Below are 22642 nucleotides of genomic sequence, written 5' to 3'. Positions count from 1 at the left end.
TCTGACTAACTCCACCCCGTGTACACACACACACACACACATATATATATGCATGGATATAAATACAACTGTAATGGGATACTAAGACATTTTTGGAAGCTACATCACAGAAGTGATAGAAAGCCCCATTAATTCATACATTCCCGTAATCTGTGTGTTAGGGTGGCTGATAATATTCGTTGCTTTCTCACCTCTAAAATATATAAAATAGAAGTGGCGTTGCTTCTTAGTTGATCTAGAGAACAAATGTGCATTTGTGTGTGCTGAGGTAAATTTACTTTTATAAATCTACTCCCCTGTGGCACACTATCAATTAAACTGAAGCCAACAGCTAAAACACACATGCACACTTAGCAAACAAGTGTTTTCACAATGCGGTTTTGACCTCTGACCTTACATTGTGGCAACCTGACATTAAAAAACTGCATCTCCCAGGATGCTCTTTGGTTTTAAAGTAACATTTAGGGTCACTAAGGAACATAAGTACATTAGCCATAAAAATATATCCCAGAAGATAAAGGAAAACACACAAAATAGAAAAGATTTCACAAAAGACAACACAGTTCCATTTAAGCTGATATGTTTTGAGTGACCCATTTAGCCTGATTGAAAAGAATGTTTATTTTTTGCAATTTAATTCGTTGTCACTAGTGGTGCAGAAACTGCACACTTCAGCTTTAAAATGACTTCAAAAATGTTAACTGAGTTTAATCGGATTGGTCATGCAGAATTATAGGGATATTATATAGAATTATATTCTCAGAATATAATGATTCAATATGCCTGAGAGATCAATGACCTCACTACATGGCATTTTGAATTCAGCAAGTGCCGTTATCACCTTGAAAATAGATAGTCTTTTTCCATTTTAATTCAATTTTGTGTTAAATGTAACTTTTTGCAGTCTGAATACTGCCAAAATATTATAACTTGTATGGTTCCATGGCATTCTAGAAAGATGACAAAATACAGAAGGGGAGTAAAAAAACGGTACAGTAGCAAAAACAGCCAGACAGAGAGGAGGTGTAAAATGGTTGTGTAAAATAATTTTTAAATAATTTTTAAAAAAACAAAACAAAAACATGACTAGTATTATAAGTGGACCTAAGGGAAAACACTAAAAATGACTGATATGGTATGAAATGACTTCAGTATAAGCAGAGCACCTTGGAATAAACAACATGTGGTACACATCTGGTACAAACATATGTTCATATGTCTGCTAATGGACTAAATGTAAGTGTCTCTTAAACATGGTTACTGTCTCTTTAAGAACAGCGCATCTCCTCACATTGAACACACAGTAGTTCTGTGCAGTTTTGGAGAGATGAAGATACAGTGCGGCATGACGTAATACTATCAAGTAGGATATTGTTTTGTGACAAAGAAGATATTAAAGATATTTCTTATCATAGACCTATACACATTGTCCTGGATAATAGGATTATTATATAACAATGCTGTAAAATGTTTTTGCATAGTTAATGCATTTAGCCTACTTACTTTTATATTAAAACTGTTGTGATATCAAAAACTTGAATTGTACTTTTGCTTCTTTTCTTAAGAGGCGATGGATTAAGGTTGAATTCATTAGCCTACATTATGAAAGGAAATAAAAGCTACGAAGCACATTTATGCAATCTAAATAATTGAGAGGCCTATTTATTTCGTTGCCTCCAAAATATGATTAAGAACCTGCCGAAATATGGCATTGTATCTTATGTTATTAAATAAAATAAAATAAAAAACTTGCAGCTTTCTGTTTTTAGGCAGATAGTTACAAGAAAACAAGATATCCTCACGTTTGACAAATGAATTACAGTATGATGCACACAGATGTTATACACACCCCAAAACGGGGTTTAGTCAGAATAAGATGAAATATGAAGAATTCGTTTATTGCATTACCGTTCTTGTCTAGCTAGCATCAATACCATATTTATTTTTTTAATTTATTTTTATTTTTTTTCCTCTTGTCATCTATGGCAAGGCGGGCCAAATCAAAGTTCATAACGGGTCAACTTTGGGCACCTCTGCATTAAATGAACCGTCCGAACGAACAGACTCGCTACAATGAATCAGACTTCCCAAAGTTACTGGATGATACCGTTGAATGGTCATGTGACTAACATCTAAACCAATAGCAGCAAGCTTCATTGACATAGGAAAGAGCTTTCAATGCTTCTTTAAAGATCAGCCAGGCTTTATCTCAGTGTCAACATTCGTTTTCAAGAGGTCTATTGTCACACCGAATTGGCAAGTCCTTTTGTTTGTGCTGTGTCATTGCTGAGTCGGGAATGTCAGGTATGAGATAAGACCCCGGTTTCAGTGTGCTCCCATCTGAAACATAAGGCACTCTTTGGTTTCCGGTGTTATGATGACGCTTCTTTTGCACACGGTCTGGCTGAGGAGCTTGTGGTGTTGTGTGCAGAATAGCCGCTTTGAACGCGCTTACTTTTGAGAGTGGTGCGCGTGTGGAGTCCCGGTAAGTTGATGTGTAAACAAGTCCGTTAAGCATGCATGCATTTACGGTTAGGAAAGGTTGCGCAGTAACGTACCGACTATAGGCCGCGTGAAGCCTGTTGTCCATCCTCGTATGATGCATCTGTCAAATTTGTGCGTACTAGGTGTCTCAAAAGAAGATAAACAAAATCGGAGTACTTAATAAATGTAATGCTTTTATGTCAAAACGACGTTCGTGCCGTGCTCATAAGCAGCTGTTGCAGCAGTGTGTGTGAACAGGTGTCATTGATGCGCAGTGAGCCAGAAACACATATGGAAATGCATTAGAAAGAAAAAAAAAATAAAACTTATCAAAAACGACCGAAGTGCATTTACTGTTATTGCTATACAGTATAATGTAAATGATCAGTTATCTAAAATAATAATAGAATGCGAGGACAAGCATTTCCATGACTCGTTATTTATTATGAAGACGTTGCAAACGTCATACTAATATATATATATATATATATATATATATATATATATATATATATATATATATACACACACACACACCAATCAGCCACAACATTAAAACCACCTGCCTAATATTGTGTAGGTCCCTCTCATGCCGCAAAAACAGCGTCAACCAAAGTTAGGTCCCAAGTTGGGACTGTAAGGAACTTTGATTAAATCATGGTTGCTTATAGTGGCACCGGCTTCAGGTGTGTGATTGGCAGATACACTGGAAGCCAAAAGTTTGGAATAATGTACAGATTTTGCTCTTATGGAAAGAAATTGGTACTTTTATTCACCAAAGTGGCATTCAACTGATCACAATGTATAGGACATTAATAATGTGAAAAATTACTATAACAGTTTGAAAAAAAATTTCAGAACTTCTTAAACTACTTCAAAGAGTTCTCATCAAAAAAATCCTCCACGTGCAGCAATGACAGCTTTGCAGATCCTTGGTATTCTGTCAGTTTGTCCAGATACTCAGGTGACATTTCACCCCACGCTTCCTGTAGCATTTGCCATAGACGTGGCTGTCTTGTCGGGCACTTCTCACGCACCTTACAGTCTAGCTGATCCTACAAAAGCTCAATGGGGTTAAGATCCATAACACTCTTTTCCAATTATCTGTTGTCCAATGGCTGTGTTTCATTGCCCACTCTAACCATTTCTTTTTGTTTTTCTGTTTCAAAAGTGGCTTTTTCTTTTCAATTCTTCCCATAAGGCCTGCACCCCTGAGTCTTCTCTTTACTCTTGTACATGAAACTGGTGTTTAGCGGGTAGAATTCAATGAAACTGTCAGCTGAGGACATGTGAGGTGTCTGTTTCTCAAACTTGAGACTCTGATGTACTTATCCTCTTGTTTAGTGGTACACATCTTCCACATCTCTTTCTGTCCTTGTTAGAGCCAGTTGTCCTTTGTCTTTGAAGACTGTAGTGTACACCTTTGTATGAAATCTTCATTCCTGAAAACAATGATTAACTGATGAGTTTCTAGAGAAAGCTGTTTTTTATTTTTTTGCCTTTTTTGACCTAATATTGACCTTAAGAAATGCCAGTCTATTGCATACTGTGGTGACTCCAAAACAAAGACAATGTTAAGCTTCATTTAATGAACCAAATAGCTTTCAACTGTGTTTGATATAATGGCAAGTGATTTTCTAGTACCAAATTAGCAATTTAGCATGATTACTCAAGGATAAGGTGTTGGAGTGATGGCTGCTGGAAATGGGCCCTGTCTAGATTTGATTCTAAATAGTGATGGTGCTGTTTTTTTACATCAGTAATGTCCTGACTATACTTTGTGATCAGTTGAATGCCACTTTCCAAAACAGCAAAATCTGTACATATTTCCAAACTTTTGGCCGCCAGTGTATAGTCGCCACATAAACTTTGAGCGTTGACAGTGAGTCCTGCATCTAATCGCTGTTGAAGAAATGAATTTCATGTATGGGCAGTTTACTGGGTCTTTGCCATGTGAAAGACACCAATCAGTGAACACATCCCATTTTAGCACGTAGAGGTGTCTTGTGGATGGCGCTCTGGCCTGTAAAATGGTGTTCATAACTGAATGTGTCAGTTCTGGCGTGTTTAGCACATTCTGTTCAAAGGCCACACATGTAGGCTTCGCAGCTCTGGCTGGGGATGCAAACCGTGCCTTGTGCTTGAGAGAGAAGATCTTTCTTCAGCTGTATTTCCCATAGGCCTGTCCAGTATTTCTACCATCTCCAGAAACCAGGACTGATTGAGCCATTTTGGCACAATTAACAGAACTGTTTCCATGTCCACTCGGACTTTCCTGATAACAGAATGAAGGAGGTGCACCAGGAGAAGCGCATACTTACGTTTCGCCAGCCATTCGTAGGTCAGCACGACATGGCAATGTATATACACCACTACCGTTGCGTTGTTGAACGAATCAGAATGTGGTGATTCAAAATGGCAGAATGGCTGTGTTCGTTTGGGCCAAGGCTTGCGTGGCTTTAGCAGTGACGTTTGGTGGCGCTGAGGCAGCTGGTGTGGGGTTTTTAGCTTGGCGCTGGACCGAGACAGAGTGGGAGCGAGCCGGTTGTGATGAAGTACTGCTCCGTTTTGGCATAAAATGTATCATACCCTGTGATTGTTGCTGAGTTGTGACGTAGCACTCAGCAATTCTATTCACAGAGCCTCCGAAAAGGCCGGCTGGAGACACCAAAGCATCAAGTAGAGTGGCTTTTTCTGCGCCACGCATTTCCGTGAAGGTCAACCAGATGTGACGATCCAAAAACACCAGGTTGCTCATTGACTTGCCAGTGGCCGGTGCAGTGACTTTCGTGGCTTGCAGCGCTAAGTCTGTAGCGGTGCGGAGCTCTTTGAACATCTCTGGATCATAGCCTTGTTCGTCCATTTGTTTGAGGAGCTTAGCTTGGAAAACTTGGAGCACCGTCATCGCATGGAGTGCTAAACCAGTTTGGCCCGCCATTGAATCTGCTCTTCCAGCCAGTGCGGACGTTAGTCGACATGGCTTAGAAAGATGAACGGGGTGTGAGTTCCACACCCTGCTACTTGCCAGGCAGAGATGTGCCGCTACCGCCTCTTTCAGGGGGTTCGGCATAACCATTTTATTTCTCGTGATCCACATTAGAGTGGATGTAATCGCTGCCTGGGCTAGCTGGATAGGGTGCGCACCATTTTGACAGTTTGTTATGAACTTCAGGGAAGAACGGTGCAGATCTACGGGACGCGGTCTCTTGACAGTGTCCGGATTGCAGGAACCATTCATCAAGTTGAGATTGTGTAGGTTCCTCTGGAGGAGACCACTCAATATCGAGTTCTTCGATCGCCCTTGAAAGGACGGAAAGCATCTCCTTGTCAGTGGCGCATACATGCTCCTCGCCCTTGCTTGGGGAAGGGGCGGTAGCATCATCCACTGACCACTCGCCTGATGCATTGAGAGAAATGACATCGTCATCATCCCCAGTGTCAGAAACACCAAATGATACGAGGCCGTGCCGGCATAGACATGTTACATGGAGATTGAGGGGCTCGCGGGCCAGCACGAAGACCACTTCAAATTAATCTTGCTCGACCTCGCGACCCCGCCATGCCTCCTCATGTGATTCCTCGGGTGGGCGCTTGAGGCTGAATCATCCCTCAAAACGAGGGCAATTCATGAGTGAAGCGTCTTGAAACTCATGCCCTCACAGTGAGGGCAGTCTGTTGTCTCCATGAGAGCTGACTCTGTGTGGGCACGGCACAGACAGTAAATGCAGCTCTTATGCTGATCTGATGGCGGGATGTGCCTCTCGCACAAGGAAAACTTACGGAACAACATCTTTAAAAAGACGCAAACGTGTAAGGGACTCATTTATTTATAAAATGTGTGTGTGTGTGTGTGTGCACAATATAACAGTATATAGTTGCTTATAAGGATATACAACTCCTGCCGAAGCGCTGCGGGGAATCAGGATGCTGAAGCGGCCCATTCACCAACGAAGCGTCAAGCAGTGAGACAGAGTGATGTTCGCCGGAGAACTGCAGGGGAGCAGAGCGTCTTCTCGTTGCGGTGAAGATCCTGCCCGCTGACTCGTGTAGTCGATGCCGAAGCAGTAGAGGGCTTCTCTACGAGAGATAAATCGCTGTCTTGAAGGAAGAAAATTCTGAGGAGTGGTGTTTGCGTGCCTGCTTTTATAGCGGACAACTTTGCACCTAAAAGGGGGGGGCTCAAACACCTTAGCCAATATTAGAATATTGGCGTTATTGTAGAGAGGTTTCAGCTAGGTCATGTGGAAGGACACTCCCCATATGCATTACCAGAACGCAATGTCGTGTAAGGGAATGAAAATTCTCTCATTATTTACTCACCCCTCATGCCAATCCCAGATGTGTATGGCTTTCTTTCTTCTGCTGAAACGAAGAATATATTTTTGAAAGATTATCTCAGCTCTATAGGTCTATACAATGCAAGTGAATGGTGACCAAAACTGTGAAGTTCCAAAAGCACATAAAGGCAGCGTAAAAGCAATCCAGATGACTCCAGTGATTTAATCAATCAGTCTTTTGAAGTGATCCTATCGGTTTTAGGTTGGATAAGAGCAAAATGACATAAGTAGTCTCCTTGGCGATCATGATTTCAAGCTCAATAACACTTCCTAGTGCCATGTGCATATGTTAAGCACTGGGAAGTGTAATCGAGATTGAAATAATGCTCCTGCCTAGAGACTGAAATGGCAAGATTTATAGTGAAAAAGGAGTTATAATTTGGTCTTATCTCACCCAAAACCAATTGGATCGCTTCAGAAGACATTGATTAAACCACTGGAGTCGTATGGATTACTTTTATGCTGCCTTTATATCCTTTTGGAGCTTCAAAGTTTTGGTCACCATTAACTTACATTGTATGGATCCACGAGGCTGAGATATTCTTCTAAAGATATTTGTTGGTGTTCTTCAGAAGACAAAGTCATACACATCTGGGATGGCATGAGGGTGAGTAAATAAGATAATTTTCATTTTTGGGTTAACTATAACTACTTTTAATTGATGATCTATGTTATGAAATGATGTCACACTTTGGAAGTGACATCCATCAAGCAAAATTATTTTGGAGTTATTTGAAATCAGTGTGTAACAGCTCTGGTTTGTAATCATGTTATCCTTTTATTTTGTGATGTTAGTCATAAATGGTCAACCATAACATGTCCATCCTGTTATGGAAAGATATAGGGAAAATTAATGTAATAAAAAATAACTAATATATGATATATGATAGAAATAAAATCATCACTCTTAAGTTTACAAATATAATTTATATAATATGTTAGATGAAAATCTGTTTTTACTCACTGAATGTCAGCTGTTATTGTTCACCCTGTAATTTTCTACCCTGACCCTGCTCACCTAACTCAATGGACCTCTGAATTTGTTAAATCATTTAGCTTGACCTCTATGATTTATAAAATCTTTAACATATCCCTTTAATGATGAAACATGTAGTCCGTGCCATGCAGTTTCATTTTTCAAAAGTTCCAAAGCCAAAGTCACCGAATTGTAGGAATGACTCATAGATTTTAAGAATTGTAATGTTGACATTCTGTTGTTACAATGTTTTTGTAACTTACAAAAGTAATATTTTCTATGTAATAGGATACCAGCATGATTGGCAGATGGCCACGCTTCTGGCCAGTGATGTCACTGGCACTGTTGTGGGCGTGTTCAATGGAGGCAGGTTCAGACTGCAGGTCTATCACCATAGAGACAGATGGTGGTGTAGCAGGACAGGTGCAACAGCGCTACCTACAGGCTCTGTTCAATAAGTATGGCCAGAATGGTAGTATCTCATTAGAAGGCTTGCACAATCTTTTAAAGGGGGTGGGGCTGGACCACATCCGGAAGGTGATGGTGCATCACCATGGAAACGCACACAATCGTACACACTCACATGCTCGCACGCATGCACATGTGGACAAACTTACCACACATACACATCATGTTACCAGCAAGAAGGTTGATGACGACCATAACATGGAGAAGATTGACCCTGTCCCGAAAGTGCAATCTGATCCTGCCCCTGGGAAGAAGAGTAAATCAGATGCACAACACAATCTTTACATGAAGATAAATCAGGAATTGACTACACCTTTGACCACGCCGTCATACATCACAAAACCACACCGGACAAATCGTAGCGCTGACTATGATTTAAGGCAGGACCAAGCCTCATTTAATACGGCCCAGCCTAATGTAACACACATTAACCACACCCACCAGTCTGAGGACACACCCACCCATTTATACAATGATCATGATGAGCACGAACACGGCCATCCCAGTCTAGAGGTACATAAATGCACAGTCACACTGATGTGCACCAGTTACATACGGTCTACCACACTTTCAGCTCAAGTAAGTTCTGCTTTTCCTCTCTCAGTGTCAAAATGCCTCCACAATCCTGCAGTCACATGGCATGACAGAGGGAACAGGTCTCTCTGTCAAGGACTTCAGTTATCTGTGCCCTGCCCTTCTTATGCAAATTGATTCCAAGTCTTGCCTCTTGCAGGATGATGACCAATCAGGTTAGGTCTTGAGCCTATAATTTATATATATTTGTGTTTCTGAGCTCTAGTTGTAACAGCTGATCAGCAGAATCTGTGTAACAAGTTGCTTTTGTATTTTTTATTTTCAGATCATCACCATCATCACAACCACCACCATCATCATCATCACCATCCACACAATCACACCAATGACAGTCCAAGGATATCCTCTATTAAAACTGGTAAGTGTTAATCAGTCAAATTAACTTTAAACATAGTTTGAGTTTTTTAATATAAAAAGGCTAAGTTGCATAGTTATTTTAATAACTGTGTTATAAATTGGGATTTCTGAGAGGGGGAATCTGCCACCACACATTTCTTCCCACTTCTAGCACTAGTTGCGTTAGGGGTGGGCGATATGATAAATCTTATATCACGATATCACAAATGTGATATCATGATAATGATATATGTCACGAGAGAGTTACATTTAAAAAAAAAAAATCTATAAAAATTGGTTTATAAATTAAATATATTGTAATGCCTATTTTTTTTAAAAATCCTGTAATTGAATTAAATACTCATGAATACTTTTCTCTTTATTAGGAACTTGACAAACATAGTTTAAAAAAATGAATTGGAGGTATTCATAAGGTGGTAATAAACCTTACCACAATGATACATTTCACATTTCAGTCTGATGTTGTTGACTAATATTATTATTAAGGGTGGGAATTACAAGGTAACTGGCGATACGATATTATATCGCTATTTAGGTCACGATATGATATTATTGCGATTAAAAACTACGATATATTGCAATATTTCACTCAGTGTTTCTCATTCGTCTTCATTGGATTTCAGAGAACTGTTTCCAAATCACCAAATGCATTTTTAAATTAATATAAAAGTGCCAGTTTACAAAACAAGGCCAGTTTATTTGCTAATATCCATGTACAATGCAAAGCCACAAGGTTATAAGACCATAATGGCTCCATATTTCTGTGCTTAGGTCAGTGTAGCTAGTCTTTCTAAAAATAAATTATAGTATTTATGATTACAATAGTAGCCAAAACACTTTAAAATAATTATTTATTACATGACAGTTTCAATACACAAAGTATAATAGTTTTTCACCTAAAAGGTAAGCGATATGATACTAACGTTTTTGTCAAAATACCTCCGTTAATGTTACTACTGTAAAATTGTTAAACATTTTAGTAAGTGTGGGTGATTATGTGTAAAGCATGATAACTGCACCTTCTAAGGGTCTGTTGTTGAATTCCTAGATCGATTTGGCAAAGAGAAATAATGTTACCCATCACCAAAATGTGAAAATTATTATATCGATATTTGGCCTGCAAATATCACAAGGAAAAATATCACGATATTTCGATATTTTTCCTACCTCTAATTATTATTATTATTATTATTATTATAAAACTTAAGAAACTTGACATCTTCTGAAACAATGCAACAAAGGAAATAATTCATCTTATTCATGAGTAAAAAAATATCCTTCCTATCCTTGAAAAAAAACACATTATTTAGTCATCTCTGTAGATGATATTTGAATATCTGAAAGCAAAGCCGGTTTGTTTTCTAATATCGAACATCATTCGAACTGAATTTTATTTAGGGTGATGATGTGTCGTTTAAAAATCTGCATGACAGATGACATATAATTGTTGGCGCATGACACATTGTTTTGGCTGTTTTCCCCGTCAGTGTTGGTTAGAATGTCAGGCTCTCTCTCCGTTTGAGATGTTTGACTTCCTCCACATCGCTTTAAGGTAAAAAAAAAAACTAAACTCAGAAGAATTCAAATGGGTCACGCAAGTTTTGATGTTTGTTGGTGATAGAGAAACCGGATCAAGTAGCGCCAGTGATCACACGCTCTGTGTCCTCCTGCCTATGGAGCACAATCTGGAAGCCTGCTGGAGTGGATGCGTGCGCGACAATCACGTGATACACAGCTGCATATGTGAGATGAGAAGCATATTCATAACACGAGAAGAATGTCATTTAATTAGCTTCGGCTGCCTGAAATTTCGCTTGAGCAGCCGCTGAAAAATGGTCAGTACCTGAAAAACCCTGTTTCTTTAATTCTCTCATTCTCACGTGAAGCCACCCCGCCTTCCTACTCCATTTCTCAGACAGAACGTGTACCGCATACATGTGACGTGAATAGAATGAGGTGCACATTTCTTGCCACGCGAAGGCGATTTTGGGTTACCGCGATACAGGCGATAATCCAAAATGTATACTGATTGCCAAATTTCTACCAGTTTATCATGTATACCGGTATGTCGCCCACCTCTAAATTGCATAGTAATTTGTGATCTAACGGGAACAGAAGTGGGAAGCGGGTGAGGCTGAGCATGTGTGCATATTTAAAGAACTTTAAAGAACTTTAAAGTTGCTAAATGGAGACATAATGCGTAAAGAAAACAACTGGAGCCTGCCTGCAGGAAATAGAATGAAGTGGCCAATAAACTGCCAATATTTGTTTCTGTTTTGAGTCCGAGGTGCCCTAACACCATTTGGGACAGTTCCACCCCAGTTTACCCCCTGGTGGTGTCCATTTATGCAAATTTTCATACAACTGGAAAGGTCATGAAAATAAATGGGTCAAAAAGTGTGGGAATCCTGCAAATAGCCAGTCACCTCAACTGTTACGTTCAGCCAATGAGATAGCGTTTCCTCTGACAAGACCCTTTTGGGTCTCACATAGGTTTTGCCTTTGGTTTCGTCTCATCTTAACCTGTTTCACTAGTGTAAAAGTAATGATTTTCTGCATAGGTTCTATTACGTATATGAGTTTAGTTTTTACATAAATCTGGCACTTAGTATGTATGTAGGTTTGTAATGCATGTATAAACTGGTGCATCTTCAAAATGTTTGTGTTTTTTTTTCCTCAGTATGGAGTTACTAATATCTGTGCCCTCTAAATGTGAAAATAATGTGTCCCGGGGGTTTGGGTCGTGTTTGCATTTTGGTTTCTAACAAGTATATGTTTTACAGCATGGATCGGAGGCTTTCTCGCCATCACTTTGATCAGTTTGCTGGCGTTGGTTGGTGTGGTGTTGATTCCGCTCATGAACAGAGTTTGCTTCAATTTCCTTCTAAGCTTCCTGGTGGCCCTTGCAGTGGGCACTCTCAGTGGAGATGCTTTCCTCCACCTCATACCACATGTAAGACACATTCACATTCGACACGACAGATATGCAACAGAATGCCAATCACATGGCTGGAAATTTTTTGGGAATCTGTTGCTTTTAAAGCTGCACTATATAATTTTTTGGTTAAAAATTAACAAATTGCCATTTATTGTTTTAGTACATAAACAATAATTTTTCAAAACAATGTCCTTACCATACCCCGATTCACCGTGGTAAGCATACAAATAATTTTGAGCTGTCAGGTTGGATTTGGCATGAAATCGCTGGCTTATGATGTACATCCTTGAGTCTTTACGTCATGTCTGTAAACACAGCAAAGAAGTTCCGGCCGTCACGTGTTCCAGCTGGGGAAACTATGCTATTCAGTTAGTCACACTCACTCAGTTCACAGCATCGCTGCATTTTGGATGGATGTATATCTGTTACCCGTTTGGTTGTTTACCTGCTATAATGCTTAGATATGTTGTTTGGTAGGGTTGTTGAAGCTAATATTGCTAGAGAAATCGAGTGTTAACCGATCGCGATGTATCTATGTTGTCGGGGGAAGTTACTGTGACATGATTACTAATATTTATGACTTCTGAAATTTACTTCTTGTAACTGTTATATTGCATATTTAAGCATATTACTGTTTTCTTGTTTAATAAATTATATTTTAACCCCATCTTTGAGTGTAGTGTCAGAAAAGTGATATAAGTGTAAAATTCATTCATTCAAAATATTTAAATAGGAGTTTTTTTTTAATCTTCATCAAAGCAAGTAATATTTCAGTTTTTTTTTGGGGTGGGGGGGATTTTCCCCTTTTTCTCCCAATTTGGAATGGCCAATTCCCAATGTGCTTTTAAGTCCTTGTGGTCATGTAGTGATTCGCCTCAGTCCGGGTGGCGGAGGACAAATCCCAGCTGCCTCTGCGTCTGAGATCGTCAACCCACACGTCTTATCACATGGCTTGATGAGCGCGTTGCCACGGAGACGTAGCACGTGTGGAGGCTTCACGCCACCCACCGCGGCATCCACGCTCAACTCACCATGTGCTCCACGAGAACGAACCACATTATAGCGATCACGAGGAGGTTACCCCATGTGACTCTACCCTCCCTAGCAACCGGGCCAATTTGGTTGCTTGGAGACCTGGCTGGAGTCACTCAGCACACCCTGGGATTCGAACTAGCGAACTCCAGGGGTGGTAGCCAGCGTCTTTACCACTGAGCTACCCAGGCCCCCAATATTTCAGTTTTAAATGTTTAATTGTATACCATAATATCAACATCAAAATAGCACATTAATGACTCCTGCTCTGAATATTTCTCAGTCATGATCACACACATGCGATGTCCAGATAAGCTCAAATCTTGAGATTCATCCGCCAGAAGAGCAGTGCCGGAACACAACTCATGCAATGTGTTCTACTGCAAATTGCTTGCAATTTTAACCTTCAGTTACATATGTCGCTAGAGAGCACAAATTTATGTAGTGCAGCTTTAAAGTGATGTTCCAATCCTGTATGACTTTCTTCCATGGAACATGAAAGGAGATATTAGGCAGAATGCACATGTACATGCGTAGATGTTTCTGTACGTTTCTGTAACAAAAGCAATTTCATGCAATTTCTGATCAGCTTTTCTCATTGTCTGCCCACAGTCACAGGGCCATCACCAGCACAGCCACTCAGAGCATCATAACCATGGAGAAGAAGAGGATTCCCTTCGGCCTGTGTGGACAGGGTTGACAGTGCTGAGCGGAGTCTACGTCATGTTCCTTATCGAGCACTTCCTGACACTCGGCAAAATGTATAAAGACAAAAAACAGAAGGTTAGCAAAATGTGCGCACACACACACACACTATAAGCTAGCCAGTGAATCTGCAGGACTCGGATCTAAAATAGTCATATTCACATTCTTATTTTGGCCTTTTATGGAAACTTGATGTCCCTTTACAGGTGAAGTGTGTTTTTTCAGTGTTAAAATACTTTATCTTATCCTTGAGTAATATTTAGAGTCAGCTATACAGCAAATAAGCCATTTTGTATTTTTTAGTAAACACTGCTCTGTTTGAGCGTCCTGACATTAGTTTGGGGTGGGGCTACTTGTGTTGTCTGACCAATGATAGACAGAGTGTTTGAGAAACTTGTTGGAAAACTCAAGTCTTTATTTGTGCATTTCCATTGGGTACCGCTAATGCCGCAGAATTTACACACTTCACTTTTTTAAGAAGCATTCAGTAATATTATGTTTATCAATAAATTTCAAAATTAGTTTTTTCAAAAATGCTATTTGACTAATACTATTTCTTTCTGTTTAAAAGTTTAGCGTTTAGCATTTAGCAATAAATAAATCAGTGAGTTCACTTTTAAGGGTTTTGCATGGCAAAGTATTCTGTGAACTTGAGTATTTTTAAAGTATTATAGTGTGTGTGTAGGTGCAGAAGAGAGTGGATCTAACAGCAGAGGTTTTGGAATCTGAGAAAGTGCCATCACTGGAGGAAAATGACGTCAAAGCACTTGAAGGTAAACATGTCTGTCTAAATGTAAAAGTTTGTGCATGCTTATGTAGATGCAGTCAACGTTAAACTGCCTGTGACGATTACATCAGCTGCGGAAACAAATGGTGGCAGTGCATGTGGGCGTGGCGTGGCAGAGGAAGAGGAAGTGATGTTGGGGGCGGAGCTCTACACCGACCTGGACTGTGAGAACAAATGCCACTCCCACTTCCATGATACTGTTGGCCAGTCAGATGAGCAACATCATCATCACCATGACTACCATCACATACTGCATCACCATCACTCACAAAACCATCACCCTCACACACATTCGCATAGACACACACATTCCTACTCGCTACAACACTTTCAGCAGGCTGGTGTGGCCACACTCGCTTGGATGGTCATCATGGGAGATGGACTTCACAACTTCAGTGATGGACTTGCCATAGGTAAATTTTAAAGACACTCATTTTATCATAATTTACTCATAATATATCATAGTTTTGTTATGACATTCAGTGTTTCTCCTAGAATTTTTTTCAGCAGCGGTGCTGTTGTACGCGTGCCCAAGTCTGAAACTCCGGACCCGTATTTACATGTGCCGGTGGAAAACTAGCTTAAAACATCCTTAGATTCGTTATAGTGTATTCATGCCCACCTTGTCAAGTGTGTTTATTTACTGGGAGCTTTTGACACTTAAAGGGCTCTGGAAGCCCAGATAGCCAGAGTAATAACTCTCAAATAATAAAATGCCTCAACGCAGAAAAATACTTGCACTATATATTAATTAAAACCTATAAAGAACATGAAATAAGAATAAAAAGTAATAACAAATTTTTTTTTTTTTTTAAATGATTAAATAAAGCAAAATAATAAAAAGTAATGCAGAAATAAAATGATGCAGTGCAGCACAGTGCTCAGTGAATAAATGCACAGCTAAACCGAGGTGTTTTCAGTCTAGACTTGAATGTGACTACTGTTGGAGTGCACCTGATCTCATCCGAAAGCTGGTTCCAGCTGCGGGTGGCATAATAGCTAAACGTAGTCTCACCTTTTTTTGGGTGAACCCTTGGTATTTCTAACTGACGTGATTCTAATGATCTGAGAGGTCTGTTAGGTTTATATCCAACAAGCATATCTGCAATTTATTTAGGTTCTACGCCATTTAGTGATTTATAAACGAGTAATAGTACTTTAAAATCAATTCTAAATGTAACTGGAAGCCAGTGTAAAGACATGAGGACTCTGCTCTGATTTTTTTGGTTCTGGTGAGAATCCTGGCAGCAACATTCTGAACAAGTTGCAGTTGTCTAATAGTCTTTTTGGGAAAGGCGTTGAGAAGTGCATTGCAGTAGTCCACACTACTGGTGATGAATGCATGAAGTTTCTCTATGTCTTGACTGGATACAAAACAATTAATTCTCACTATATTTTTGAGATGATAGTAGGCTGATTTAGTTATTGCTTTGATGTGACTGCTGAAACTAAGGTCTGACGTAGTAAAGAAGGCACAACCACGGCTCTTCTTCCTGAGACGACTGAGGAAGTTTGGGATGAGTCACAACATCCTCAGATCGTTCTACACGTGCACTGTGGAGAGCATTCTGACTGGCTGCATCACTGTCTGGTATGGGAACAGTACTGCTCTCAACCACAAAGCGCTGCAGAGGGTAGTACGAACATCCCAGCACATCATTGGAGGTGTGCTTCCCTCCCTCCAGGACATCTATACCAGGCGATGTGTAAGGACAGCATGGAGGATCATAGTGGGAGCATATATACAGGTGCATCTCAATAAATTAGAATGTCGTGGAAAAGTTCATTTATTTCAGTAATTCAACTCAAATTGTGAAACTCGTGTATTAAATAAATTCAATGCACACAGACTGAAGTAGTTTAAGTCTTTGGTTCTTTTAATTGTGATGATTTTGGTTCACATTTAACAAAAACCCACCAATTCACTATCTCAAAAAATTAGAATATGGTGACATGCCAATCAGCTAATCAACTCAAAACACCTGAAGAGGTTTCCTGAGCCTTCAAAATGGTCTCTCAGTTTGGTTCACTAGGCTACACAATCATGGGGAAGACTGCTGATCTGACAGTTGTCCAGAAGACAATCATTGACACCCTTCACAAGGAGGGTAAGCCACAAACATTCATTGCCAAAGAAGCTGGCTGTTCACAGAGTGCTGTATCCAAGCATGTTAACAGAAAGTTGAGTGGAAGGAAAAAGTGTGGAAGAAAAAGATGCACAACCAACCGAGAGAACCGCAGCCTTATGAGGATTGTCAAGCAAAATCGATTCAAGAATTTGGGTGAACTTCACAAGGAATGGACTGAGGCTGGGGTCAAGGCATCAAGAGCCACCACACACAGACGTGTCAAGGAATTTGGCTACAGTTGTCGTATTCCTCTTGTTAAGCCACTCCTGAACCACAGACAACGTCAGAGGCATCTTACCTGGGCTAAGGAGAAGAAGAACTGGACTGTTGCCCAGTGGTCCAAAGTCCTCTTTTCAGATGAGAGCAAGTTTTGTATTTCATTTGGAAACCAAGGTCCTAGAGTCTGGAGGAAGGGTGGAGAAGCTCATAGCCCAAGTTGCTTGAAGTCCAGTGTTAAGTTTCAACAGTCTGTGATGATTTGGGGTGCAATGTCATCTGCTGGTGTTGGTCCATTGTGTTTTTTGAAAACCAAAGTCACTGCACCCGTTTACCAAGAAATTTTGGAGCACTTCATGCTTCCTTCTGCTGACCAGCTTTTTAAAGATGCTGATTTCATTTTCCAGCAGGATTTGGCACCTGCCCACACTGCCAAAAGCACCAAAAGTTGGTTAAATGACCATGGAGTTGGTGTGCTTGACTGGCCAGCAAACTCACCAGACCTGAACCCCATAGAGAATCTATGGGGTATTGTCAAGAGGAAAATGAGAAACAAGAGACCAAAAAATGCAGATGAGCTGAAGGCCACTGTCAAAGAAACCTGGGCTTCCATACCACCTCAGCAGTGCCACAAACTGATCACCTCCATGCCACACCGAATTGAGGCAGTAATTAAAGCAAAAAGGAGCCCCTACCAAGTATTGAGTACATATACAGTAAATGAACATACTTTCCAGAAGGCCAACAATTCACTAAAAATGTTTTTTTTTATTGGTCTTATGATGTATTCTAATTTTTTGAGATAGTGAATTGGTGGGTTTTTGTTAAATGTGAGCCAAAATCATCACAATTAAAAGAACCAAAGACTTAAACTACTTCAGTCTGTGTGCATTGAATTTATTTAATACACAAGTTTCACAATTTGAGTTGAATTACTGAAATAAATGAACTTTTCCACGACATTCTAATTTATTGAGATGCACCTGTAGGTCGAACAGGAGTGGTGCAAGAATTGAGCCTTGTGGGACTCCACACGTCATGGATGTCCAGTCAGATTCATAGTTGCCTATGTTCACACAGTAACCCCTCTCATTTAGATATGACCTGAACCAGCTGAGAACCGTCCCAGAGAGCCCTATCCAGTTTTCCAATCTGTCTAGGAGAATGTTGTGGTCAACAGTGTCAAGAGGCAGCACTGAGATCTAGTAATACCAGCACTGATATTTTGACTGAATCAGAATTTAGCCGAATATCATTAAGTATCTTTATAAGCACCATCTCTGTGCTGTGATGCGGTCGGGAAACTGACTGGAAATTGTCCACAAATAGATGATATAAACCTATTTAACACATCATTTAACTATCAACACTACTGAATCACTACACCGGTGGTTCTGCTGGTAACTGGTTTTGCTTCGAGACCCAGATTTTACATTGGACATCAAGACCCAATGTAATCCCTCACCTCAAAAATCCCAATTTAGTCCCTGCATATAAGCACAGGTAAGACCATAGATGGCTCCTTATTATAGTGTTTAGGTCATTGTAGCTAGTCTTTCTAAAATAATAAAAATAAATTGTTGTATTTTTAAAAAAAAAATTGTAGCCTAAACACACAGATTATTACTAAAAGATTCATATGAATCTATAATTTTTTTGCCAAATATCACAGTTGATGATTGATGGTTGATGATGCGTAATTCGAAAAAATATTTATTTTGGCGCATAGCACAGTGTTTCTCTTTTCCTCAGTGCTGTTTAGTGTCAGGGCTGTCTAATCTTTTAGAGGTTTGACTCCCATCTCCCCCCCTTTAAAATAGAAAATAGTTACTAGAATTAAAATGGGTTGCACCACTTTTGTGGTCTGCGCCGCGATATCGAGAGAAGCCCATGCGCCCGATGCATGCACTTCAGAGATGCAGTGCAGATCATTGCCGCAAGTACTTCCAGGATGGTTTGCGCCAAACTCTCTCAAACCAGGTTTCAATGGCACCGCGAAAATATTGTGTTGCAGATGAGAAGAATATTTAGCGCTTATTTAGAGCGTATAATGTGCTGAACTCGAGATTAGCATTAAATTTGTCTCGGCTGTCCCAAACTTTGCTTGGGTGACCATTAAAAATGTTTCAATGGAGGGATGGCATTGTTCTTTTCCTCCTGTCTGCAACTATATCCAAAAAGACCTATCAAGCGTTACGTTGTGTCAAGAATATTAATGAGAATATTTTTGAAATTTCAGCAGCAGCGACCATAATTTAGCAGTGGTGACTTGCCTCTACTGAATGCATATAGGGCAAACACTGACTTATGTTGGAGAAGAACGTTTTTTTTAAAATAAAGATTCTGGTCCTTATAGCTATAGCTTTTCAATACAATGGCAGTTAAAAGGGACTCACTTTAAATCACAAAAAAAGGATCCAGAGGTTTCTTAAAAGTAGTCCTTGAGTGTTATGAGAGAAACTCATTCATAGTGGCTAGCGTGTTCACGCCAGAATTAGCTATGTTTAGTGATTTAAAAACCGCGTAAGTTCTCGCATGAACATGCATGCCACTGTGAATGAGCTTCTTACATTTTCTTTAAAAACAAAAACGTACATTTCTGGTTATACGCCTTCGGAACACAGAATATGATGCACAGACAGCTTTTATTACACTTAAGCTTTGAAGTAAATTCTATAAAGTGCTATTGTATTGAAAAGACAGACCGGAATATTCATTAAAATTTCAGTTTTTGTGTTCTGCATAAGAAAAAGTAATGTCTTTGGAATGACATGTAGGTGTGTAAATTATGACCGAATTTTTGGGTTAACAATTCCTTTATTTATTTTTTTTACCTGAGGGGCAGTATTTATATAATGTGTGGGTGTATGTGTGTGCATTTTCAAAGGCAGCGTTTACTGAAGAGGTGTGTGTGTTTGTGTTTCAGGCGCAGCATTTACAGAAGGGTTGTCCAGTGGTCTTAGTACCTCAGTCGCTGTATTCTGCCATGAGCTTCCTCATGAGCTGGGTGAGATAAATATATATAATTTATTTATATCACCATGATGACAATTTGTTTTGACATTTGAAATTGACCAATGTATTAACCCATTGTATGAAATTTCTTTGAAATGATGAATAAACATTTTTTTTTTTACATCTGCACTTTACAAAATCTTGTCATTCACTTGCCCTCGGCTTTCCCTTCTTGAAGGTGATTTTGCAGTCTTGCTGAAGGCTGGTATGTCGGTACGACAGGCCATTCTGTACAATCTACTGTCGGCCCTAATGGGATATCTGGGCATGATCACAGGTATTCTGATTGGTCATTATGCAGAGAATGTTGCCATGTGGATCTTTGCTCTCACAGCTGGATTATTTATGTACGTCGCCCTAGTTGACATGGTAAGCACACATCCTGTTAATCTAATTACTGCAATGGTTTCTATGAAAAAACTTTATAATAATGTGATTGCCAACACATTTCTCCCAGCGCTTGATGGAAAGTGTGTGGATAGTGGTGTGTTTGCATATTGCAAGTATGCATATTATGTGATTTCTAATGGTGTTTATCCCACTAAAACCATGATCTCAAATCAGTCTTTGTATTTTTGTAGGTACCTGAGATGTTACACAATGATGCAAGTGAAGCAGGCTTCAGTCATTATGGCTTCTTCCTCCTGCAGAATGCTGGGATACTCCTGGGCTTCAGCATCATGCTTGTCATCGCTGTTTTTGAACACAGGATACAACTCGACATTGGTTTCTGACCCCAAGACTGTACAGTCATAACTTCAGTCATTTTTTCAAGCATAAGGACATCACTCCATATAAATGCTGCTCTGTGATAAGTAACCCTTAACTTCAACCACCCATCTGTTGACATGCCCGTCCATCTGTTGATATGCCTGTGATCTTGTGTCGTCTGAACAGGTGGAAGCAGCTCTGTATTTACAAGCAATTTTCATCTTATTTGTGGCTTGTTTGGGGATAAACAGTATTTAAAAGTATTGACTGTTACAATTTCAGTGTAAAAGAGAAACTTGTGGACATTGTAGGTTTTTTATGTTGATTTTTTTACTCAAGTGTTTGTTGGTACACAGTGTTGTACAGTAGTTTCTGAGGTGGTGAATGTGTTCATTTTGCACATGCTGTCCTACCAACATTTCAGTAAAAGTGTCCCATGATAAACTTGGGTCTGATTCCTGGTGTCTTTGTATTAGTTGCTCTGACTAATCTCTGCTTGATTCAGTCAATGAGAGTATTAGCATGCATGTTATTGGGTTGGGAACAGGGTCCAAAATTTACTTTTTGCCGCCTCAGTTGATAGTGGATGAAATGAGAATGTACTGGTCATAAATATGCCTTGCCAGCCATGAAACTGTGCATTTGTATAATTACTACTGCTACTTTGGGGCTTTATTGCTGACATGTCTGACATTCTGTTTTATTAAAAACAAATAATGTTTTTGGATTTATTAAACAGTTTATTCCTTTCATATTTGAGACAAACATCATAGGTAATTTGTCTCTCAAGATGCTAGTCTCTCTGTGAAACCGCACCTGTCATTGAACAAACATCAGGAATTTTGCTCTTATTTTCGTTTTTGTGGATAAATATTGGCAATATTCCACGTGTCGCCACATTGAGTTCTGGGGTAAAAAGGGCATCCTACATAAACTTTTGATGGTAAATATTTCACTGGGTAAAAAAGCTGACGAGAAAGCTCGCGTTTTCTTTAGCAGACAGTTTGGTTTGAACCGTGCACGTCACTTACATCAGCAAGGGTGAGATTACCGTTCTTACAGTTAGTTTTACACAGTTTTACTCACATTTGGAAAGTTGGGGTTGGCAAATGTTAATTTTGGATCCTGGTTGGGAATAATGGATTTTTGGATAAGAATACCAAAGTACCTACACTGTAAAACTCGGTTCTAAAAATAATGAACACCGTCACTTAGAGGTGCTTTAAGTGTTTTTTTTTTTGTTTTTTTTTTTCAAGGAAAGGTATGCAAAAATTTGTTATATTAAAAATTGAGATATTAATGAAACAAGTGTCATGAGATATCTCATTTGTCTCTGTGACAGCACTAGACTCTGTAAACGGCAAACAAAAATGTGTCCACGAGCCGCGGTTACTGACACTTTCTGCCTGTCAGTCATTTTGCGTGTTCTTAGTATTGTCGTTTCTGAGAATTGAGGCTTAATGGCATTTTTATGGCATGTTGTTCGTAACTGTTGTCAGTTGAGGGCGCCATTTTGCTGTTGCTGTTTTTGACAACCGTGTTTGCTCCATGTTGGTGTCAGTAAAGCTCATTTGGTATCTTTGGAGTGCGGGTTTTGCAACCAAAAAAGGGGGGGCGTGGCTAATCCAATGGCTCAGATTGCGGAAATTCCAGAACTGCTAAAATCGCTTACAGCACCTTTTATATCCAGACTCTAGGATTTTCAAGGGCGCTTCATAGCAAAGTCCCTTTGGCAAGTTATTCCACTCTGCAGCCATCTTTGGAATGCTCCCAGGCAGGCTGGGCAACTATATTCTATGTAAACAAGAGGCATAAAATTACAGCTCCTATTTACTTGAACTGGGAAATACCAGAATCTCCAAAATGGTTGGTCAGGATTATGATCAAAGAACA

At 39.6% G+C, this 22642-nt stretch overlaps 1 protein-coding gene across 1 annotated transcript; it reads left to right on the top strand.

The window, feature by feature from the left end:
- The first annotated feature begins 2185 nt into the window (after positions 1-2185).
- On the top strand, positions 2186-21988 carry LOC127442098 (zinc transporter ZIP6-like). The gene is made up of 11 exons (XM_051699871.1): positions 2186-2485; positions 8086-8778; positions 8870-9014; positions 9125-9217; positions 12000-12169; positions 13799-13969; positions 14577-14664; positions 14750-15091; positions 19950-20030; positions 20217-20407; positions 20620-21988. The coding sequence occupies exons 2-11, from the start codon at positions 8095-8097 to the stop codon at positions 20770-20772; spliced, it is 2118 nt and encodes a 705-aa protein (XP_051555831.1). The 5' UTR covers positions 2186-2485; positions 8086-8094; the 3' UTR covers positions 20773-21988.
- Positions 21989-22642: the final 654 nt, after the last annotated feature.

Source organism: Myxocyprinus asiaticus, chromosome 6 (assembly GCF_019703515.2).
Source record: "Myxocyprinus asiaticus isolate MX2 ecotype Aquarium Trade chromosome 6, UBuf_Myxa_2, whole genome shotgun sequence".
NCBI lineage: Eukaryota > Metazoa > Chordata > Actinopteri > Cypriniformes > Catostomidae > Myxocyprinus > Myxocyprinus asiaticus.
The sequence above is the reverse complement of the archived record's forward strand: the minus strand, read 5'-3'. Positions and strand labels throughout refer to the sequence as shown.